At 41.9% G+C, this 25778-nt stretch overlaps 1 protein-coding gene across 7 annotated transcripts in view; it reads right to left on the minus strand.

Moving 5' to 3' along the window:
* The window catches only part of DOCK9 (dedicator of cytokinesis 9), a 177392-nt gene that overhangs the window by 76635 nt on the left and 74979 nt on the right, over positions 1 to 25778 (minus strand). For all 7 annotated transcript variants that reach the window (XM_069970704.1, XM_069970702.1, XM_069970701.1 and 4 more), the window contains exons 2-9: positions 19563 to 19679; positions 15931 to 16020; positions 14626 to 14708; positions 10645 to 10714; positions 5663 to 5758; positions 5081 to 5215; positions 2638 to 2812; positions 1271 to 1332 (exon numbers count right to left, since the gene is read on the minus strand). In XM_069970704.1, coding sequence (XP_069826805.1) covers positions 1271 to 1332; positions 2638 to 2812; positions 5081 to 5215; positions 5663 to 5758; positions 10645 to 10714; positions 14626 to 14708; positions 15931 to 16020; positions 19563 to 19679 — 828 coding nt within the window. The remainder of the gene's footprint in view (positions 1 to 1270; positions 1333 to 2637; positions 2813 to 5080; positions 5216 to 5662; positions 5759 to 10644; positions 10715 to 14625; positions 14709 to 15930; positions 16021 to 19562; positions 19680 to 25778) is intronic.

Here is a 25778-nt window from a genome sequence, read left to right on the forward strand (position 1 = left end):
GAAAATAGGGAAGTGCAATAAGAACTAAAAAAGTTATATAAAAATATATTATATCTATTACAGAAGAAAAATTCTGATATGCAACATAGAAACTATAGATTTTTGCTACAGAAATTAACCAACAAGATAAATAATATTCACTGTAAGGAGAAAATGAGCACTACATCATACCACACTGAGTACTTGAAGGGGTTGTCCAAGATTAGAAAAACATGTCTGCTTTCTCCCTGAAACAGCATAATTCTTGTTCTCAGTTTGGTTGTGGTGTCGCAGCTCAGTTCCATTGAAGTGAATGATGCTGAATTGTATACCACACACAGGACAGGGGTGGCACTGTTTTTGGAAGAAAGTAGCTGTACACAGTCCTCATGAAAATCACTGGATAGCTGCATAGGGCACATCAGGTACTCCAGATAAAGAGACCACTTTATAACCTCTCTAGCCAAATATATAGATATTGAGCAAAGGATCTCCTCTATTAAAAGGGGGTTATCCAGTATCAAAACAATTCTAATTCTGCAACACTTGTCCTCAGGTTGTGTATGGCATTACAACTTGGTTCGATTCGCTTCAATGGAACAGAGTTGTAATAGTACATCCACACTGAGAAAAAGAGTGGCTTCTAGTAGAAAATAGCTTTGTTTTTCTAAACCTGAATAATCCCTTTAAATTAGGTTTTCCTAATCAGATATATATGAATAAGGATATTCTAAACCTAGTAACCCCTTAGAACAGCACAAGGCTCAAGCACATTACAGGAGCTATATATACTTGGCAATACAAACTATAAAAGAAAAAAAAATATCCATAAGGTAATAGCTAAAATGTAAGATTCCAATCTTCTTTAATTAATAATCATTACAGTAACTGCTCATACTATCGGTTAATGTGTTCAGTATGCCCTGGCTTGTTACATTTCTAGATCAGACAATGTAATATACAACAGTATCGAATATGAATCTCTGAGATGGGAATGAACATTAGCAATGTGCAGTGAGCATTAACCATTACACATTTGTCACTGAGTTTATTGGGACATGCACATAGATGTCTAACAAGTGCTTACTGCTGCAAATAAAGCGCTGAGTGGGTGTTGTGACAATGTGTTATTAACTCCAAACATCTGCAGGTTAGCCATCTAAATACAGACACAAAATAAGAGGAGTGATATAAACCAGGATGGAAGGTACGCTACAGACCAGTCCTTTCAATGTAAAAACAGGCTCTTCTAAATGAATGATATAAATCTTATTAAATGTACACCACATACCTTCTCTGGGAGGTAACTATCAATGCTAGACGAGGAGGTGTCAAACTTGTTCTGGTCGTCATCTGGAAAATTACATAACAGAATGGAAATCTCAGTGCACTCAAATATGCTACTATATGGTGTCTTAGGGCTTATTCCCATGTTCCGTAAAACACAGACTGCATGGACGGGGAAGCCCTGTAGTGGAGATTTTACCTGCACGGCATGATGTAGCAATATCTTGCTGGAAGCTGGGAACGTGTTATTTGCGGCACTGGAATGACCCAGCCGTTTCATTGCAGTGCCGTGAATATTCAAACATTGTCTGATATTAATACAACATGCCGCGCGGGGAAAGACTCCACACTACAGGGCTTTCCTGTTCGAGCCGCCCATGTTTCACATAATGTGGGAATAAGCTCTTAGTGACCCATTGTATCTTCCCTACAACTGGGCCCTTAAAGGGTATTCCCATTTCACCTTGTTATCCCCCATCCCTAAGAAAGAGAATAACTATTGGTTGCAGGGGTCTCCTGTCAGGATGGAAAAGAGGATCATGCACACTGCCACTCCATTCATTATGAAATCTGAAAAAAGATAGCTGAATGCTGTATTTGGCTTTCTCATCAGATGTCATAAATGATGGAGTGGTAAAGCGTGTGCGCATAAAGCTACTCCATTCTGGCAGGAGATTCAGGTCCCAACTCTCTCGATCAGTGGGGGTCCTAGTGGTTGGATTCCCCACCATTTAGCTTGTTATTTCCCATGCTATAGAGAAGAAACAAGATGACGAGATGAAAACACCCCTTTACGGCCGAATATCACAATGCTAAAATTTTTATTTTTACTTTTAACTGCAGGTACAGTACAGGTAAGCAGGCTATGGGTGGAATATTTATCACCATCATCTTACAGGAGGCCTAACAGTTCTGGGAAGCAAGATTGTCTAGACTAGCGTGCAAGAAAGTACAAAAACCAAAGAGGTACTTTCATATAGTGTTGCAGTTATCAAAGATAATAAAGGTGCTATTCTTACCTTACTGCATTCCCCCAGTGTCACCAGATCCCTGGCTGAATGATCCCACCTCCAATTCAAAGACTAATCTCGGAAGTGACTGCCGGCTCAGCCAATCACTAGTCGCAGCGCTGTCCTGTATCAGTTGGTGATTGACTGAGCCGGTTGTCACTGCTAAGACAAGTCTGTGGAAGTGCTAGTGGGACATTCACCTGGGGACTTGGGTTTACTATTTTCTATATAACTGCAGCACTACATAAAAAGTTTTGCGATGCCTGAGTACCCCTACAAAAAGGCAAGAATTGATTTTCATTTTTTCATTGGTTATTTTAACAGCACAACCCTTGTGTAATGTTTCCCAAATATACCGAACCTTCATGAGATTCCCCATTTCTCTTCTCTTGCATAGCAGCTTCAAAATTCAGTTGTAAAATTTTATTGAGAGTGCTGATCCATTCCTCCATTTCAGCGTCGCTGTCTGCAGCCAAGAGATAGCTGCTCTTGTCTTGCATCTTCAACTCAAAAGCAAAACGCCGCACTCTGTTGTTCTAAATGAAATCATAAGAATTTGTATCAGCAGAATAAATAAGATGCAAGAATTTTGTAACATCACATATAAAAAGGTTACGCTGTCACTACTAGGAAAGAGTATGAGTGTAAATGTAAATCCATATATTTACACAAACACAAGAGTTCCCCCGGGTTACAATATCTTCAGTATACAGTGGTAATTCCTGGGCAACAAACACAGAAACCACATTCAGCATACAATGCCACATACAGTGCTTCTCTATGTATGTATGACTGACTTATGTCATAATCCATGTGAGGCTGCTGCACCACAAATTTGAGCGTCCAACTCCAATATGTAGTTCTCAATAGGAGGAGCCTCAGGTTAATGCCCTTTTGAGAGCAGTGATTACTGCTCACTTGAAAGCCTATGGAGTTGCAGTCTCTGCACTTTCCCCACTGCCCTTAAGTGGGCATGAACCTGAGACTGGTGAACAAATCCTCATCATCACATTGAGAGCCAAAACTAATGGCACCAATCTTTATTAAGTCCCCGACTGCCAGCTGGATGGCTCCTCTATCCATGAGATGGCTTCCTATGGAAAGGCATGTACATGCTCCCTCCACTGTGCCTGCACTGGTTGTCTGGAGGCAGTGTACTGCTATAGAGGAAGCAGAGTGACATGTACTTCACATGCCCCTCCATTGGAGGCCATCTTATAGACAGAAGAGCCCTTCAGCCCTTTACTTTCCTGCCCTACGCATTTGTAATTCATGAAACACTTTCTATGCAGGAATGTGTGAATGAGCCACGTCTTATCATCGTTTTAATAACATCTGTAGTGTGTGTGTGTGTGGGGGGGGGGGGGGGCAAATGTAACTGTAATGTCCAGACATAAGGCAGCTCTAATGTATGTGGAAATATATAGTATATCTATCTGCAGCTAAGAATGTTCACTCCCGCATTAGTAATCCCACATGAACTAGAAGCCAGCATGTAACCTATTAAGAATACACAGCAAGGTTAGAGGTGTTTTTTCTTTCCAGATTTTACTTAAAATATGGGTGAGTGCCAAGTGCAGAAAAAACAGCAAACACTTCCTGAACTGAACATGCTGCTAAGAAAATGTAACACTCCCATCCCCCAGAGGACACCTTCATTCTCAGACACAAAAACGTCTGCCAGATACACGCTGAACACTCGCTGCACCTTCCTCTCTCTCAAATAATTCACAAGCTCGAAGGATTCTCTCTCCATAAGCGGCTTTGCTGTTAATTATTATGCATAGAAAATGCAGCATATGAAGACACACAGCGCTTCTGCCTTCAGTTGCCTTCACTCTGATGCGACAACAGACACCAGTAAAATGCTGCAAGACTGGGATCAAAAATGCACACAGTATATAATGTACATCGATAAAAAAAAATACATAAAAACCCACCTAGATGGCTAGCAATTGAGGCAGGAGGCTGGGGTCGGAGGGTAGGGGGTATGTGTGTAAATATTCAAGTTTGTAAATATTTTCATAAATGTTTGGAATAAATTAGACTTCAAAAGATGACAGATCAAAAGCTCAAGCAAAAAGTCTATGCCAGAAAGGGCAGAGCAGTAGACATATCTATAAACCTGCAGTGCACCTCCTCCCCAGGTGTGGCTGAACTGGAGCTTGCAGAGCATGCTAGGATATGTCGACCAGCATAAACAAGACATGAAAGGTAGCCTGCTATTGTGTTCCCTCATTTTCATTCACAAAAGTAGGTCATGACCCACAACTGTGAAGTCCAAGATTGGGCCCTGAGAGCTGTTCTACTTTGAACAGAAAGTCCTAACTTTCTAAAGTCCTAAAAAAAAAGTTCAAAAGAGTAGGGGGCATTGTGGAGAATCCATATAAACATAATTTATAGGAAAAGATGCAGTAAAACTTCTCTGCTCATTCTGGGCTTAGGAGTCTAGTGGGTGGTATCACTAAATGATAGACAGCTTTTCCTCTATGACTGCGCATACAGAGATAGCGGTCAATCATTTGTTCAGACCACCCACTGGATGGAGCAGAGATTTATATTAAATAAATTACAGGTTCTATGCCTTCCCCATGAAACATATATATCATTCAGCTTCGACTGCTTTATATCATGCTGCCTAGACACCTGATTACTTTTTTCAATGTGACAGCTGTCCTTACAAAGTATGCCATATTGCCATAACAGTTCCCCATGCCAGTGCTAACCCACCTGCCATAGCATGTGCACCTCATATACTATAACTCAGAAAAGAGCAAAAGACACACAAGCAGAATGAAATTTACCTGCACAACACCCATACAAGAATCAAGGAAAATTGATCCCTTTGGTTCCTTAGAGATTTTTTCATCTTTGTAGAAATTTAAGTTGTATGAACCATCACCGAGTTGTATAAGGTGGAAAAATCTCCTTTTGAAAGACTGGAAGAAATACAAATTTGTTACACAGGCTTACTGATAAACACTACAAATAGGAGTAATGGAAACCACCACATAACAATGCAGATGTGAAGGTCTTGCTAAAGGATGCTGATGCTGATCAGAAAAGGACACAGAAGTATAAAATTCTATGAGACTCCATAGTCATCAGGGTAACATGGTTGGGGTACTGCCACAATCACTGTGGCCTAGATCTGTGCAGTAGGCAAAGAAAACCTACTAAATGTTCAAGCTTCATTTTAGGGAAGGTGTAGAAATGAGGAGCCTCACAGCTGCTGACAGTCATCGGAGTCTGCTAAGCTCCATGTGAAAATGGTGAATTGTGTAATACTCAGATTTACATTAGCTGCTGCCTGCATATACATGGAGACAGCTCTACATTCACCAAGGACACTCTGAATTTGATGTCAATCCATTATACATACTCACCCTCATGGTGACACTTATTGCACTGTTCATGTTTCCTTTGTATAACCAGCCCTGTTTGGTGATACCCCCTTTTTGGGATCCGAGGGATGCCGCATCCTAGGAACAAAAAAACTTTTTGTTAGGAATTAAAGGTCATGTGCCGTTATACTTTATGCACCATGTATTTTATCACCATGGGCTGAATACTACAGACACATCTATCAGCAATGGCCACATGTAACAATTCATGGTATTTATAGTAATATATGCTTCCTTTTTACTTTAGAAGTAGAATTAGACAGAGAAATGAAGGTCAGCTTTAAATCGACTTTGTACCCACAATATGACCCCCCCAAACCACTTGTACCTTTGGATAGCTGCTTTTAATCCAAGATCTGTCCTGGGGTCCGTTCGGCAGGTGATGCAGTTATTATCCTAAAAAATAACTTTTAAACTGGCAGCCCTGTGCCCAACGGCCAGGACTCAGATTGTGTATGCATTAGGCTGGCACAACCTCTCTGTCCCTCCTCCCCCCTCCTCATCATTAGGAATGCTCCAAGCAGATTTTCTCCTATTTATCAGCTGTGTAAATACTGAACATGGGCTGGATCGTTAAGGCACCTGGGCAATGTTCAAAGAGGAGAAAATGTTCCAGTGGCATTCCTAATGATGAGGAGGGTGGGGAGGACGGAGGGGTGGTGGAAAGTTAGGGCACAGATACTCTAAGCCCCGGACATTGGGCACAGGGCTGCAAGTTTAATAGTTGTTTTTTAGGACAATAACTGCATCACATGCTGAACGGACCCCAGGACAGATCTTGGATTAAAAGCAGCTATCCGAAGGCACAAGTGGTTTGGGGGAGTCAGATTGTGGGTACAGAGTTGCTTTAACTACTGGTGAAGTTAGAAACAGGGAACGTCACGCCTTACCCCTGTGATTCTGGTCTGGCCTCAGCAGAAAAAGTTTAAACTCTGAATGAAACCCCAACAGGCTCTCTTGTTACTAACAACTAAATTTAATTCTCTATTGCAGAGATGTTTTTTTAGGGAAAAAGAAAAAAAAAGAAAAAAAAAAAAAAACAACTTAGCTGTAGAGCAGTGATTTTCAACCAGTGTGCCGCGACACATGGTGTGCCGCGGGGAAAGTTCCCCAAACTATGGTGCCCCTGTGTTTTGTTCCCCCGGAAATGCGCAGCGATCAGTGGCGGATTATAATGTGGGCGGTTGCGTGGTGCGCTGCGGCAGGCTGTGATGCACGCTTCCAATTAACGTGTGCACTACGGCCCGCCGCAACGCACCACGCTCCCGGTCTCCGCTGGGCGGCCAGTAGGTGAGGCGGACAGCAGCGGCGACCATCTCGGAGGAGGTGAGCAAGAAGGGGGGGGGAGAGAAACTTGGGAATGGGGGAGAGAAACAGCAGAGAGAAGCAGGGTGGAGAGAAGTTTGGTGGAGAGAAGTCTGGTGGAGAGAAGCAGGGGGGAGAGAAGCATGGTGGAGAGAAGCATGGGGGAGAGAAGCACAGGAGAGAAGAAGGGGGAGGAAAGCACAGGAGAGAAGCATGGGGGAGAGAAGCACAGGAGAGAAGCATGGGGGAGAAGTATGGTGGAGAGAAGCACAGGAGAGAAGCAGGGGGAAGAAGTATGGTGGAGAGAAGCATAGGAGAGAAGCAGGGGGGAGAAGTATGGTGGAGAGAAGCACAGGAGAGAAGCATGGGGGAGAGAAGCAAAGGAGAGAAGCGGGGGGGGGGGGAAGTATGGTGAAGAGAAGCACAGGAGAGAAGCAGGGGGGAGAGAAGCACACGAGAGAAGCAGGGGGAAGAAGTATGGTGGAGAGAAGCACAGGAGAGAAGCAGGGGGGAGAAGTATGGTGGAGAGAAGCACAGGAGAGAAGCATGGGGGAGAGAAGCACAGGAGAGAAGCAGGGGGAGAAGTATGGTGGAGAGAAGCACAGGAGAGAAGCACAGGGGGAAAAGTATGGTGGAGAGAAGCACAGGAGAGAAGCACAGGGGGGGGGGGGGGGGGGAAAGAAAACAGGCCCAGGTTTCACACTGAGCGAGTATAAATACATTTAGAATCTATATTATTAACTATATGTATAATATGTACTGTTTTAGTGTCATTTTGAGCCATTATGGTTGGTGGTGTGCTCGGGATTTTTTAAGTATAAAAAGTGTGCCAAGACTCAAAAAAGTTTGAAAATCACTGCTGTAGAGTATCTAGAAGGTAGTCTCCCTGGCTTCTCTTTACTCTGCTTGATTGAGAGACCTGTCAATAAAGCCAGGGAGACTGTCTCTCAGACTCTCACGCAATACCACAGCTTGGTTTTTGTCTGTAACACCACAGTGACCCAGAGTAAAACGTCTTGTGTTGTTTGTAATAAGGGAAGCCTGTTGGGATATCATGTCACCCATTGTGTGGGCAGCATATATCTACTCTGAAAGACTCACTTTAAACTAACATGTCATTTTAAACTACCATGTCCTATTGAGACCCTTCTGACTATGGCACTCGATATACCGTGCTTAAAGGAGAAGTCCGGCCAAAATTATTTTTTTATAAGTTATTACTTATGGAAAGTTATACAATTTTCTAATGTACATTAATTATGGGAAATGCTCATGTACTGCTATTTCCCTTAATTAAGTGTATCAGGAAGTGTTAGAATTCTCTCAGAACCTGTGACGTCACGACAAAGGGTGTAATTCCTATGGAGTGTCCAGCAGGGGGCGATCTCTATATAGAAGTCAATGAGTAGCATTGATTTCTATATATATAGTGCGCCCCTGCTGGACGCTCCATAGTAATTACAGTGTATGTAATGTAATGTTATGCACTGTACTTTTGTGACTTCATGAATACATTTGTGGAATACTTTGGGGAGCAAGTGTCCTTGCTCCCCAAAGTATCCCATAAATGTATTCAATGAATACATTTACAGGGCATCGAGCAGGGAGGGAGAGAGGTGCCATCTACCTCCTCCCTCCCTGCTCGGTGCTGGGAACATATACAAAGTACTACTCCCCCATTATCTGCAGATAATGGGGGAGTAGTACCTTTTGCTATCCCTATCACCGCCCACGCCGCCACCGCCTGTTTTACAGGATACAATTTTACAGTCGGTAAAAAGGTAATCGATTCCAATGCAAATGCCCAGCATGTCTGGGGCAAACACATGCATATACTTAGTTAGAAGGTTAACTTCTAAGGCCCAGCTGACACTGAGCAAAAATGGCAGAATTCCGCCATGCTACATGTCCTGCAGTGACTGAATGCACGCATGCCCTCCCATTCAGTCACTGCATGACATGGAGCATGGCAGAATTCCATGGCGGAGAGTTCTGCCGCGGAATTTCGCAGTTTTGGCTCAGTGTGAACTGTGTCTAACTTAAATGTAACCAAGAACAAATAAACTAAATACATGAATGACATCTTTTCAAACCATTCTGCAATAGAAGGTTCCTGAAAATCTAAACAATAAAATGCTTACACTGTAACTGTCAATGGAGTCTGTGACCAATGCCTAACAATGATATCCATTACCTACAGACTAATATATAATCATATATGATAGGGGTTTTACCAGCACGTAAACTAAAAAGAGGGGGCAACTGTGATATTAACCCATTCTATCACAGTGGTGCAAACTATACGCAAGAAAGTAACGTCCATGTTTTACCAATTCTTTCCGTATATAAAGCACCAAGGACCATACAGATCCCTGTCCAGATACAAGTCACCCTGCTTAACCCCTGACACAGCTAGTGAAGGTATTGTGGGACAGCAAATCCACATCCTGTGCATCTGTGAACTTCCATCAGCAGTCAGTAATAGAAATAAAAACAACCAAGCCAAATACCTGGGTACGCTACTTCCCTTCTTAACACAAATGCTGACGTTTTCTGCTTAAACCAGCAGAAAGAAAAAAGGTACATAGAGATCATTTCAGGACAAGTATCACAAGAAAAGAGAACAGCAGCTAGGCAATAGGAGGAATCTAAGTGCAGGTCTTTGAAGACATGTGAACGCTGATCTGCTGCATAAGAGAAACTTTTTTTCTGAACGTTTAGTATTAATTCTCAAGAACACCAGCAGATTTCTTTCCACCAAAATACAGCTGGATAGCAACCCCCAAGAAAAAGCATTTCTTCTTTGTGATAAATAGCATAGCTGTATCTATTATGAAGTGTATTTCTGCAATTGCACATTAAGATGAAGTATGTTCCTAACTTTTACATCCCTGCTCAAAGAAAATCCTTACAGACTTCTCTTCTTCAGCAGGCAAGTCCATTGTTTCAAAGAACAATTTCCAAGTAAAAGCAAGACCAAAGGATGAAAGGCTTACCACAAACCGACACACTATCTGCCTGGCTCCCTCTGGCCACATATCAGTCATCACAGTGACACAGATCTTACTACTAAAGCAAAGATGGCAACCTACATCCCTGTAGTGCGTAATGAATCAGTAAAACATATGCACCCCAAACATGTCTATAGAAGCCATGGTTAGTGTAGCTTGTAATGAATGGATCTCTCCATGGAAGCTTTACAGATCTAGTCAAGTGTGTAATTGGGAGATGGAGCCCAGCATTTCCAGCATCCATGGTGGATACATGAAAACATGGAACAGAAATTGCCTCTATTAAAACAAAGTATGAAAACTGGAACATTACCATTCATTATGTCTAAGCATGCTGTCTACATAAAATGCATCAGTGTGTCATTTTTAAAGAAATGCAATAAATATTTCATGGTTTCTATGGAGGTGGAGAGTCATATTGTAATACATTTCTGGTATCTCTCTATTGTCTACTATAAATCAATGAAACATATGCACCCCAAACAATTTAGAAGTCATGGTTAGTGTAGCTTGTAATGAATGGATTTCTCAATAGAAACTTTACAGATCTAGTCGTGTGTAATGGGAAGAAGAATTCAGAAAATCATCAAGACCGTTTTAATGGTTTTACAGATCCACATTGGATAGGAAATGTAACCATGTACCCACCTCATCTTTGTCTGCATCTTCATCCACCTCATACACATGAACTGGAAGCTTTTCCGGCTTTGCTCCTTTGCTATAAGAATGAGAACAAGATACAAACATACGTCAGAATCCTAGGAGCTGAATAGTAGTTGGGAAAACACAACCTAATTTACATTACCACTCAATAAATGGAAAAACAGGAGCATTAGGAAAACCCCTTTAAGAAAAAAAATCTAATATTTCTTTGTCTACTATAAAGCGCCCAAGAACACCAGGGATATCTACTACACTTTGCCAAGTGGATAAAGTAAATCGACTGGTATTCTAAAATGCCTGTCATGCCTAAATTCCAAAAGGAAAGAGTCATCATTTGGTGGAAAAGTGGATTTTTTTAGCAGAGCAACAACTGATCAACAATGAATAATAATTTTGTGTGAGAACACATCTAGACAATTGAAAGCTGCAGTCCTAGCCATGTAACCATTATCTTTCTGCTATGGGCTGACAAAAGCTCAGAATTTCCTGCTAAGTATCATATGATTATTTTTAGAGGGTAAAACACAGGTAATTGTCTATGATCAAAAACAATTCCTGGAAAACTGGAAATGCCTCCATACAGATTTCAACACAGAATTCTTGACTTCTGGGCACCACCTTATTTCATAAATAAATATACACCGGGCACACTTATTACCTAGAGATGGTCTTCAAGAAAAACTCTGTTCCCTGGTTGTATCATATACAATAAAAGGTACAAGGACATTTTATGGCAGCAGTAAAAATAATGAAATGTAAGGCTAAGGTGGATAACACAATTCTTTTATATTGCATCTATTTCCCAATTATCAATAGTCCAGACTTACATTCAACATACAGAACCATGAATAGATATGACCCAACAATATATATATATATATTATATATATATATATTTATTTATTAATTATATATATATATATATATATATATATATATATATATATATATATATACACATACACATACATACACACACCTTTTACCTGCCTGTTAGCTATCAGTACTGTACTAACGCATTTGCATTGTGTTTCCATGGCTGGTTTATGTTGGGATACTTTCATAAAGATTTTTCAGCATATATTGTGAAATGGCAATAGACTATTAATGTGCATAGTCATGAAAAAGAAAAAAATGTAGTGACTAGCAGACTATCTTTATTTGTGTCTATGAATACACCATCATATGTCACATTTTGTTGGCAGTGCTGACCTGAAAAGTCATGATATGAAGCGTTAAAGGGATGAATAAAAACTAAACTCCAGTCATCTGGTACCTGAAGGTTATAGAGGTATATAAAATACCTACATTATTTTGCTCTGGAGGCGAGCAGGAGGTAGTTGACAGGTTGCAGAAATAGAAAGGGGTGATTCAGGGTTCATGTCCCTGTTTGGGCGCTTAACTCCTTTAATTTAAAAGGCTTTTCAGGGCAAAATGTATTGATGAGCTGCCCATTGGATAGCTCACCAGTAACTGACTGGGTGGGGTGCCAAAAACTGGTGCACTGCACTGCACAGTGATGGGAGTTTGCCTCTGTTCATTGTGTAGCAGTGGCAAGTTCTACTTTGCATGGTATCCTGTGCTTTCTCAATAAATGCAGATTTTGGTAGCTTATTAGTCATTTCTGGGTGTAGCATAGAACACATTCACTGCTTATGGTCTTTGTTTCATTATTTTTGAGAGCACAATCTTTTGTTGATGTAGATGGCCGCCACATGCTCTCATGCTTTGCAGAGATAAGCATGGTAAGGTTGTCACATGCTTTCAAGAAGTACATTGGTTTTACTTTTCAAGGTATATTATCTCCGTATTTTTTAGGTGGCAATGTTTCTAAAATTTCCAACATGAAACTATTTTATTTTTTTTTAAACATAGAAGCTGTTTCATGAACATGTGTGTAGGGAGACTTAGCCGTAAATGTATGTATGAACTGTGCACAAGTTGATTTTTAGGAGGAATGGTACATTTTTCAAGAAAAATTACACTAAGGGTGCATTCACATGTACATGATCCACAGCAGATTTGATGGTGCAGATATCAATGCACTGATTGTCTGACCGCCAGGGGACCCTGAAACAAGCAGGAGCAGGGTTCTGGTACAGTATCTTCCTGGGCCGCGGGGGTTAATGGCGCTGGGTTTGACAATCCTGCTGAGACTGTGTCAGCCCATTGAAGTGAATGGGCAAGTATCCGCAGCGGATTTCACTGCGAGAAACCCACTGCTGATACGTTTGTGTGTTTGTACCTTTAGGCTATGTTCACACATAGGGACCGGCCGTTCCGTGACCCCGGCCAGGTCACGGAACGGCCGGTCTCTGGCCGGATAATCTTTCCGTCTGCAGAGCTCTGATGCTCAAAAACTGGACAAAACTATGACCGTTGTTGCCATCGGCAACAACGGCCGTAGTTTTACGTAGTGTGAACATGTGTACATTACACATAACACAGGTGTAGGGATGAGTAAGATTCTTGTATGTAGTCATTTCAGTTTTATTTATACATAAAAATTGCCCTGACTACTGGAGGTGTAAAATATCAGCAAAAGGGGTTAACGGTGCCATAGGTGAGTTATTTACTATGCAACATGATTGCTAGGACATTTCTCTGAATCAACAGAATAAAAAGCAGGTTTTCAAATATGACTTCTACTCATGGAAAACCCTTACTGCAGTCACCTTCAAGGTCAGGGCAGACACTCAATGTTACCCAGGTGTGACTCTAAAGTCAGAGGTGTCTGAAAAGTGTTGGGAGATGTGATAAACACAGCAGGAAGAGCTTAGCAAGGAATAGGCTAAAATTATCAGAAGCTACTGTATAAAATATGCAGCAAACTGCCTTGTATCAATATTTATGGCTACAAAGTAATCAGATGAAGGCCAGAACAGGATCAAAGCATAGAGCCATCTCTGGAGGAGGAGGGCCCCTTCCTAGAGGACTGCCATTGATTAGCCTGTAATTGCACGCTCCTCGCACACTCCGAAGAGAATCTTAAGACGGCTTCCATGCCAAAGATCAATTAATTAAATTTAGATATAGAACTTTCTATAACGTTTCCAGTAATAATACATTCCTTATCTAAACAGGAAATGATAGCAGTGACAGAAGTGATATGTTAGATTGTATTATATTGCTCATCCACAGCACTGGCATCCCTCAGTTGTGTACTGTAGCTGTGCAGAGGTCTATCTCAAAGACATAAATTAAAACCTCAAACAGGATCCCAAATATTTAAACATTGCCTGCTTACGTTTTGCTTGAACAGGGGTGCGCGCCTATAATTACACGTATGTTCAGACCCATATAATTGTACTTATGGTCAACTGCTCCAACATCCCCTCTTGTAGATTTTAAACAGTGGTTACTGGCATATGTAAAACGCTAGTACCAGGTGTAGATTTAGAAAAACATGGTGATAAATGTTTTCTATGGAAAATCTTGATGCTCATCTGCACACTAACCGTAATACTGAGCCATGACCTAATAAAGTAGAAATGTGCAGAATGTTTTGGGGGTTTTTTGCATTGGATTCAGCACTAAATCTTTTGTTGCATTTGTGCAATGTTCACTTGGAAATATGCCGTGCAACAACAGCTGCAGTCCTGAAGCTGACGCACATACAGGTATCCTAAAGCTCAGGTATAAATCCAGGACAATACTATCACATAGATACACATAGAGACACACAGTTGCAGTGCAGGTCCCAGCCTCCCTCTGCCGCACCCTGTTAAATGATGATGAATGTGATTCATTAACAATTTGTTACATTTAACAGCAGGGAAAAATGTGTTTTTTTATTGCTAGGATGTAAAGTAAAAACGTCAGACTGCAAGTTGTTGCCAACTAGGACACGGTTGGAGGTCTAAGTTGCACAATATTCCCTCAGGACTCCTGCGAGTGACACCTGCGCCACACAACACATTAAGAAGATTGCAGAGATCCAGGAGCTGGCAGCTTCTAGACACTTACCTTGGCAGCTGGCGGAAATCTCCTGAATACTCTTCATATTTATAGGTGACAACGTGCCAATCGGAGTTATAGGTTTTGATGCACTAATAAGTGAAACAGAAAAAAATTTCTTTATTGATCATACTATACAGTTTTTGTGCTTATAGCTGGCGTACCAACCCAACTGTTTATGGAAGCATGGGCTATCCACATCAATTGGTTGAGCGGAGAGTGGCGGCGCACAAGCCTTCCAGTAGAGAATCAGTGTCACACTGAGGCAGGCAGAATTTTGCCACATTTGCTCAGTGTGAACATACCCCTAAGGCTATAAATATATAAAAAAATAAAAGGTACAATACAGCCATATTTTCAATATAATTGTATATTTTGTATATTGTATATTGTATATTTTCAATTTTGTTCCATTGAAGTAAATAGTAAACTGGCCAGCAGTGCACACACTGTGTACAATGATAATGATGAGCGTCCAAATAATGAACATGCACATTATTTATTACTTTCTTTTGCAAAATACGGCCATTTCTTTCACACACAGTTATATTTTCACCTAAAATTAGGGGGCGTTGGAAAAGTATCCAACGAGCTCCACTGTGTCCGCACAGCCTGCGCCTCTCCTCTAGAGTCTCCTGTATACCTAGTTCATGGCATTGATCCAACACAGAATTTGCAGTTACATTATCTTCACATTTTTCAGTAAAATAAGTGTGCTGCAAGATAAGCACACCCCTAGATCTGAACATATAAACCTATAGGGTACAAGATATACAGAGGCATACAATGATCCATGAGTCAATTATTTAGTTTACAAGTCATGAAAACATTCTCATCTCCCCTAGATCATACAAGATTACAGTAACAGAAAGCCCAAAAGAAAGGCATGTTCTCAAAATACGACTGTGTTATTGTGCCTTTGAAGCCTGGCATGGGAATAAGGAAAAAGTGTTTGCAGGACAAGGTGCAGTCTTACTATATACGTCATGTGTCAAAACAGGAGTGGCGCCATTCTACGAGAGTACTCAAACAGAAAACACAAGATTTTAGAGCCCGACCCTTATAAACGTAGACTGAAATAATAAACAGATCCTTTCTGCATATAAACTGATGTCCAGGGGAAAGCTGATGCAATATACAATGATAGTTTATTTGAGTAAAGTGTGCTCAGCCCACCGGCCTAAAGGTCAACTCTCAGACAGCAAAATGAGTGACTAACCAAAGGTAGTGGTACCAAGGGGAAGCATTAGGGATAGTGAACGGCAATGAGCCTCCAATACTATGCCAACTACGAGGGCACTAAAACAAGCTTACCTCAGTGACAAAAAGACTCTGAGCCTCCTTCTCTGCATTGTCAGGAACTGTTGAACATATATATCGACCCTGTCTCCTTAAGGTAGCAATCTATAAGAGAAGATAGAAACAACAGGAAATTATTTCTTCAAAACTAGCAGCCTGCAAAATAATTAACAAAAAGCATTTTAGGACATACAGAATTACAAGCTTAAAAGACATTACAATATTACTAGTGCAAAAAGACTTCACAATATTAATGCATTATAGGAGTATTCATGTGAGATCTGCTGCCTCTTCCTTGTATATTGCTGCCCATCCTGTGATCACTGCACTTTAAGAAGTGGTAGTGCAAGGAACTGCACAGTGTTTCCATTCAAGTAAAAAGACAATGCTGCAGTTTCTTACACTAAAAGCTACTAAAACAAAACAAAAAAACTACACCACACCATATGCCTTGTCCAGTGTCGGCTCTCTGTTCAATCCCATTGCTTGTTTCCTTACCCAGATGAGATTCTGTTCAAAGCGTAGTAGACGCCATTCAGTGCCACAAAGAAGTGCATTCAGGTAAAAGGCAGTAGCCCTCAGAATACATATTAGAAGGTCAGGCAAAGCCTACCAGTGATCCAAAAGGTCATGTGAATGAGGCCTTTTACACATTTGGGTCACAATATCTACTGCACTATCCCTTTTATCATTTTTTGTTATAAAAACAGGAACGGTTTCAGCACAAGGGAAACATTCTAAAAGATTTTCGTAGGTAAGTTTCCCCCTTTGTTCCGGAGATGCATTCCACTTTAATGATGGTAAAAAAGAATGGACATGAGATTCAATGTTGTGAACACATTGTGGATTGCCTGTAATAATGCACATGTGTATTCATGGGGGACTTGATAGAGGACTCTAATAAAACTTCTCCATGAATCATTATATTTAGTATACAAAGGAATGTCGTATATCTCAATCACGCAGCGTCGCACAAGTATGTCATCCCAATTCCCAGCTGGTATTTGTGCTTCTTTACATGCACTTTATTATTATTTTGGAGAGAGGACGGATGCAGAGACTTCCAGTACCTTTGTACTCACAAGGGCCTGGCTTCCTGCTTCTAGGGACACCATTTTTTTAGATTGTTATCACCATAATGTTAAACAAATAGCTGGGGTAAAAATAAACAGCAGGAAGCTTTCACCGAGGAAATGGATTGAACAGATTGTCAAAAGGTAAAAGAAGAGACACATATATTGCCACTATTTGTTGGATTACATATAGTAGGTAAACATAGATGGTTTTATTTCATATTTATGCAATACAGACAGGCGTACAGTATATGTATGCAAATGGGTAAAATATCTGTCAGCATTTGGCTAGTTAGGCGAAAGAATGTGACCAGTTAACAGCTGACTAATACAATTCAATCATACATTTCCTCAACAGTCGTGCTGGGGCCATCTTAGGAACTTAAAGTCCGGGGAAAATTTTTATTAAAGTATTGTATTTCCCCCAAAAGTTATACAAATCATCAATATACACTTATTACGGGAAATGCTTATAAAGTGTTTTTTTTCCCTGCACTTACTACTGCATCAAGGCTTCACTTTCTGGATAACATGGTGATGTCACGACCCGACTCCCAGAGCTGTGCGTGCTGTGGCTGCTGGAGAGGATGATGGCAGGAGGACACTGAGGGACACAGGGCACTGGAGGGACACTGAGCATCCCTCTGCCATCATCCTCTCCAGCAGCCACAGCCCGCACAGCTCTGGGAGTCAGGTCGTGACATCCCCATTTTATCCAGGAAGTGACATCACCATGTTATCCAGCAAGTAAAGCCTTGATGCAGTAGCAAGTGCAGGGAAAAAAACACTTTATGTGCATTTCCGTAATAAGTGTATATTGGTGATTTGTATAACTTTTGGGGGGCTATACAATTTAGTAACCCATCCCAAACTCCCATTTGAAGTGCTTGGTGCCCTTCACCATCCTTGCAGTTCTTTAAATGTCACTGTCGTTTCATTATTTTTGCAGAAATCAATAGTACAGGCGATTTTAAGAAACTTTGTAATTGGGTTTATAAGGCAAATATGCCATTATCTGCATGTAAAAAGCCTTTCCCCACATCCCCCCACTCCCTCCTCTCTCTCATTCACTGCTCATTAATCAGGAAATCTCGACCAGTTTACATCAGTCGTGCCCTGTCTTTTCTATGGAGAGGGAAGGGGGGGAGGAGGAAGGAGAGAGATAAGTTGACAACAGAGAGCAAAGAACAAAGGATTACACAGTGGGACCTGTGTGAAAGCCACTATTCAGAGATCAGTGCTGACTTCAGAGGAGATAGCCCAGTGATGTAGCTGTAAATTAACTCTTTGTTGTCCTGTTTTGGTGCCTCATCTCCCTCCCCCCTCCTCTCTCCATAGAAAACAATGAAGATAGGAGGGAGAGCTTTAGGATGCTTTCACACCTAACTGATCCACAGCGGATCCGCTCAAATCCGCTTGAAAATCACAACGGTTGATCCGCTACGAATATGCTTCCCCATTGACTACTATTGTTCCCGAAATCGCAGCGGATTACTATGCGGAAAATACGCAGCGGGCAATCCACTGCGGATCAGTTAAGTGTGAAAGCACCCTTAAACTGCTTTTTCATGAAACAACGTTTCTTCAAATCACCTGTACTATTGATTTCTGCAAAAAATAAATAAATAAACAACAGTGACACTTTAAAGAGAACCCCATCAGCAAGCAGCTCTCCTCTCCACTGGTATTTCCCTATTATTAAAGGGAATCTGTCACATCAAAACTGCAATCTAATCTGCAGCCATCAAAGGTTAGAGCATTTTGTTTCTTCATCCTTAACTTCTAAGAGTTATGTTTTTGCATCTACAAAGCCATAGAAAGGCTTGTTTTGTGGGGATGCAGTGATCAGTGTTGATTGTTGCATTTTAGTGGATAAACCACTGGGATTGGACTTCAGATGAATGTTGTCTGCAATCATTACCTGTAGCATATGGATCAGGCTCAATTTGCAAGCACAATTCATATGCAGCGACTGCCTAGACATCTTAAAAACACACATAGGGGGAGATTAATCAACCATGGTGTAAAGCGAAACTGGCTCAGTTGCCCCTAGCAACCAATCAAATTCCACCTTTCATATCTCACAGAGTCTTTGAAAAATGAAAGGTGGAATCTGATTGGTTGCTAGGGGCAACTGAGCCAGTTTCACTTTACACCATGGTTGATAAATCTCCCTGATTGTCTGTTGCTAATTGAATCGAAGCTGAGCAGATTGATATATAGTTGTATTACTTGTCATTTTTTGATGGAAATCCCTGCTTATTCTGGGCTAGGTAGTCAAGTTGGCGGTCTCACTCAATGATTCACAGCCTCCAATGTATAAGCATGCACACCGAGATGGTTGTCAATAGGGCCGCCCACATAACTACGAAGCACAAAATGAGCTGAGATTTCAAGTGTCAAGCTCTACTGAATATGTTCCAACAAAGCAATCAATCTGCTCAGCTTTTCCTACTCTAACATGATGCCAGCAAACTGGACTGCATATACAATGTGACAGGTTCCCTTTGAGGATGGATAGATTGTGTACTGTACATATTAAATAAAAAAAAAAACAAAACACACATTTAATACCTGAAAATCATCATATGGAAAAAGGAGCATTTCCCGAAGTGCATCATTCAGGATTTGTGTTTTCTTCTGCACAATGACATTCTCATAGTCAATGGGTTCAATAAGCTTTGGCTTTGCCTGAAAAAGAAAACAGGACAATCAAGGTTATGCTCATACTAAGAATGGCAACATGAATGGCAACGGTTAAGAAGTCCCAGCAGCACATTTAAAGCAACTCTGTACCCACAATCTGCCCCCCCCCCCCCCCCAAACCACTTGTACCTTCGGATAGCTGCTTTTAATTCAAGATCTGTCCTGGGGTCCGTTCGGCAGGTGATGCGGTTATTGTCCTAAAAAACAACTTTCAAACTTGCAGCCCTGTGCCCAACGGCCATGGCCTAGAATATCTGTACCCTAATTTTGCACCAGCCCTCCATCCCTTCTCCCCACCCTTTTCATCATTAGGAATGCCATTGGAACATTTTCTCCTGTCTGAACATTGCACAGGTGCCTTAACGATCCAGCCCATGTTCAGTAATGTTCAAGTAATGCACAGACATTCTAAGCCCCGGCCGTTGGGCACGGGGCTGCAAGTTTAGAAGTTGTTTTCTAGGACAATAACTGCATCACCTGCCCAACAGACCCCAGGACAGATCTTGGATAAAAAGCAGCTATCCGAAGGTACAAATGGTTTGGGAGGGGTCAGATTGTGGGTACAGAGTCGCTTTAAGTACATTATTGGGATCTGTCTAGCCTGAGATAAGTAGCTGAATTTTATTTTCTGAAGACGCCTGAATTATCTACCTGATCACACAAGACAGTGGAGACTTGAATCAAGACTACATAGAGCAGCCCTTGGGTATGTTCACACGTCACAGATCTTCCAGATTTTCCCAATTCACTTCAATAGGGAAGTCAAAATCTGCTTCAAATTTACAGCAAATGAACATATTGTAAAGAGGTTCTGTTTGTTGTATTGACATTAAACAATAATCTCCTAGCAAATACATGGTGATCTCAACATCCTCATTGGCCTCCACATGATCCAAATACATGGCCAAGTTAATGTGCCCATGAACAGAATCACCTGCGGATGTGATGGTCCAGCTTTAAGCACAATCCAGTTAAAGGGGTTATCCAGTGCTACAAAAACATGGCCACTTTCTTTCAGAGACAACATGACTCGTCTCCAGTTCAGGTGCAGTTTGCAATTAAGCGCCATTCACTTAAACGGAACTAAGCAGCAAAACCCCGCCCAAGCTGGAGACAAGAGTGGGGCTGTCTCTGGAAGAAAGTGGCCATGTTTTTGTAGCGCTGAATAACCCCTTTAACTTTCTCGGTTCATGGAAAAAAGGTCAATGGTTTTACGAAAGTACTTGAGAAGATGCCTAGTACTCAGTTCCCCTAAAGTACACTCACTATGCAGGTAATACAGTCGTTCTTTATACAGTTTATCCCACAATATAGCCTATCAATAACATTTTTGTACTGCATAATGGCCAGCACCAAGCTGTATGTAACTAGACAGCTGCTGGCCATTCAGAAACAAAGCCAGTTCTGAGGGCCTGCAGAATCTGGATGGAAATCCATGCTGATGCTCGACGCCAGTAAAACACACAAGTAGAATAATTCCAGCCAGGATCAAGAGGCCAACCATCTAATCTCGGCTTACAGAAGTCCACAGTGTCTGAGCCCCACCACAGTTGCGTTCTTATCTAAGACTTTGTGAGTCTTAAGGTTTAGGAAGCAGAGCCTCCAAAACAAATAGCCTTTTTGGAAATGTTCTCTTATGGAGTTAAAGCACTGTTGGTATAAGTGTATCCCAAGCAATACAGAGTCTACATTCTACTCTGCATATGGTATAAAGTATGTACAGAGAACATGCAGAGCTTTTGGCATATTATCTTATCGAAATAGTACCTCTACTTCCTTTATCCCATGGGAAAGAAAGACTTGGAAAATCTTTCCTTAATTGTACACTTTGCCCACAACTAATCTTATTGTAGAGTCCTATAAGGCACCATCAACTCCTACCCAGGCAGAACAATCCGTGTCACATGTGGCGCTCTCATTAGACTGTCTTTCATTTCAACAAGTCTTGCGTGTGAGATAACGGGATTCTTACATTCCTCTATTATCTCTAATCAATTCCTTAGCTGTCAGCAACCAAGGAAAGGCTCTTAGAATTACCTTCCCTAAATGGTGGATATAGTCAGAAATAAACTCTGGCCAATATATGCTGAATTCACAGAACATGAAAGGAGCGGCAGAGATTTTGTTTTCAACCAATGACATGTTTCTCTTGACCAACAATAAAATAAGTGGTCCCAAAGAAAGAAAGCCGAGCCAGGGATATTTAATCACATGCTTTGTGTTTATAGGGATTAGGACTTCACAGTACGGTAGAGGTCCAGTGTACTACCCGCTAGACACCAGCTCAGAAAACGGGAGAGAGAGCAAGCACGCATGCACTCAGACTTATGGAGGGAATCAGCTGGAGGTGATCTAAGGCAGCCTAGTAAGCAAGGGCAGTCTAATGTGTACTATATATCCAAATACAGTGCAGGCTATTTTCACTTTTGTAGGTTCTGTATATAGATACAGGTAGACTTCAGACTGCTGGTAAACAGTCCGATTTCTACTAACAGTTGTGATGAGACGACCCCTGTGTCATAACCCGCTGCTGCTGCACACACCACAGTGTCATTTCCATTAAAGTATTACATAACATGAACCCTGCTATGACAAAAAAAAAAAAAGATTATTTCTTTATCAACAAATCAAGTAGGCATAGCTTAATCTCTAACATAAGGGGTTAACATAATACATTCTTAAAGTGTCACTGTCATTACAAGTTTACAATATGCATTTATTATTTTAATTTTTTTTAGTTATCATGGAAAACATGGCACTTCCTTTTTTTCTGACTCTTTCCTGTTTTTTGAGGAAAAAAAGTCAGAAAACAGGAAGTCCTGTGTTTCCCAGCCATCTGAGCGCTCACAGAGAGAAGGCAGTCATGTGACTGATGGACACATTGAGCTGGGACTCTCTGTACTGGCCAGAATTCCTGTGTTTAGTCTGTTTTTTTTCCAACCAGCACAAGTCAGAAAATCTGCCTTCAGAAGACTGGACCTGGATTTCTGGTAAGTTCAGCTTTGTTTCACAGCATGATGTCAACAAAAAATAATGAATGTATGTTGCAAACTTGCTTTATATCACATCTACTGTTGATTTAGATTTTGAAAGTTATAATAACGGGGACACTTTAACTGCCATCTAGGTCCCATATACATTATGTTTTGGGACTATGTCAGTGATGGGCAACCTTTTGAGCTCGGTGTGTGTTTTCGGCAAAAAACGAGTATAACTCGGTTGGTGTGTCACTTCGCGAAAAAACACCATAATTTTGTGTTATTTGTAGTTTAAATAACTATTATTATTAATAATTAATAACTATTATAATAATTACTGTGTGAAGTAAACCAAAAACCACAAACACATACTACCCCACCTGACCCTCATCCCTCCCCATACACTACCCCACCTGACCCTCATCCCTCCCCATACACTACCCCACCTGGCCCCATGCCTTCCCACACAATACCCCATCTGGCCCCATCCCTTCCCACACACACACACACACACACACACACAATACCCCACCTGGCCCCTTCCCACACACACACACACACACACACACACACAATACCCCACCTGGCCTCATCCCTTCCCACACACAATACCCCACCTGGCCCCTTCCCACACACAATACCCCACCTGGCCCCTTCCCACACACACACACACACAATACCCGACCTGGCTCCATCCCTTCCCACACACAATACCCCACCTGGCTCCATCCCTTCCCACACAATACATCACCTGGCCCCATCCCTTCCCACACACAATACCCCACCTGGCCCCTTCCCACACACACAATACCCCACCTGGCTCCATCCCTTCCCACACACAATACCCCACCTGGCTCCATCCCTTCCCACACAATACATCACCTGGCCCCATCCCTTCCCACACACAATACCCCACCTGGCCCCATCCCTTCCCACACAATACCCCATCTGGCCCCATCCCTTCCCACACACACACACACACACACACACACACACACACACACACACACAATACCCCACCTGGCCCCTACACACACACACACACACACACACACACACACACACACACACACACACACACACACACACCCCACCTGGCCCTATCCCTTCCCACACACAATACCCCACCTGGCCCCTTCCCACACACACAATACATCACCTGGCCCCATCCCTTCCCACACACAATACCCCACCTGGCCCCTTCCCACACACACACAATACCCCACCTGGCTCCATCCCTTCCCACTCACAATACCCCACCTGGCTCCATCCCTTCCCACACAATACCCCACCTGGGCCCATCCCTCCCCCCCCACACACACACACACAATACCCCACCTGGCTCCCTCCCTCCCCCACACATACAATACCCCACCTGGCCCCATCCCTCCCCACGCAAACACAAACTTTACTTATCACCTGACCCATCCCCTGACCCCCATCCCTCCCCACAAACACTTACAATCCTGCTGCCGTCCAGAATCATGCTGTGGCACCAGGAGACGACACTGCAGGCAGGAGCAGGAGCAGGCGGAGCTGGAGCGCGGCCCCGCCCCGTCCTGGCCGTACGCAGCGATTGTGCCGGGTGACGTCACAGTAGCTGCGTTCAGGCGGTATGTGGGGTGGGGAGTACGTGGGGTCAGGGTGCACTGTAAGGACGCTGAACTGCCTTGGAGCTTGTATGCGGCTGTATACAAGCTCCAAGGCAGTTCAGCACACTTTTCCCTATGCGGCCGCATGGCGGCTGTGTGTCAGCATCTATGGCTACGCGTGTCAGTGCTGACACGCGTGTCATAGGTTCGCCATCAGGGGACTATGTGGTATACAATAGGGTGTCTGTAACTTTTTGCAACTTGAACGTGTAATAAACTATGTCCCAAAATGTGTTGTGAATTGGCCCTGGCCTTAGGTGATGTCTTAACATGCCCATTGTATGCTGACATGCTTTATTTTGTATGCACCCTTCCCGCAGTCAGATCTACACTTTGCCTCCCCCACTTTAATGGTTAGCATATTAACCTGTGCATGAACACTGGATAACTTGCTGATAGTTTCCCTTTAAACTCTGTGCCGCTGCGGATGCCTGGAAAAGCTTTTCAGGCACCCAGAGTGGAGCGGAATGGAGCGGCACAGAGTTTAAAGGCTGACAAGCTAGCCAACGTACCTAGTGAAGCACTTTGCTACTACTGAAAACTTGCTCATCCCTATTTATAATGTTTTCAATCTGAGTTGTTTAAGTTACTAAAACATGGTTACAGGTGTACAATAAAATAATGTGAAACAGCCTCCATAAATAATTGTGTGTGAAAAATTATATTAACTACATTATTATAACAACATAAACCTATGGAGACCCTTTCAATCCAGCAATCTTCATATTATTATGGAGAGTTCATGGCAGGATCACACCCGAAAAGTGAAGAGAGGAACAAAATTAGAAACAAACTTCCTCTTGGATTCCTTAAGCCATTCTCCTCTTTGCACAAGGGACTTGTCAAATAGGGAGCAGATGTTAATGGAAAATACCACCCATTTCCACATTTATAAATTAAAAGGGTCACTACGGTTTTTGAGATTTTTATTTCCTTCTTTTAACATCAATGACTGAACAATCTTTTGAGGGACACTTCCATGCATGCAACTGGGAATATATGCAAAAAAAAAAAAAAAAAAAAAAAAGCTGTTTATACTCAAATGTGCTCTCTCTCCACCCTGCATTGGCTATAGTGTATACTAGCTATTAGCTGATATAATGATATAGTCACACCTTCCTAAATAATATACCAATATGCACATTACAGACTGCCACCTACAGACTGCCACCAATATTCAAACTTTTGGCTTTTTCCTAATTGAGGTTAAAAAAAAAAAAACTGGTAAAAATGGTTAGAAAACATAGTAGATGCTCAAAAATAACATTTCAGACAGTGGATTTAGTTGAAATTGGCTTAATAAAAACAGTGAGTGTGAACATGGCCAGCTGCCTTTTTGTCTACTCTTCTTAAAAAGGACGAAACTTGCATTAAAGGTTATGCAGATTCAAAAGCTACAAAAACTATTGTATGGATCATTCTACCATAGTGCAATGCCTCCTTTAAATGCCACT

The sequence above is a fragment of the Dendropsophus ebraccatus genome, chromosome 5 (genome assembly GCF_027789765.1).
Source record: "Dendropsophus ebraccatus isolate aDenEbr1 chromosome 5, aDenEbr1.pat, whole genome shotgun sequence".
Taxonomy (NCBI): domain Eukaryota; kingdom Metazoa; phylum Chordata; class Amphibia; order Anura; family Hylidae; genus Dendropsophus; species Dendropsophus ebraccatus.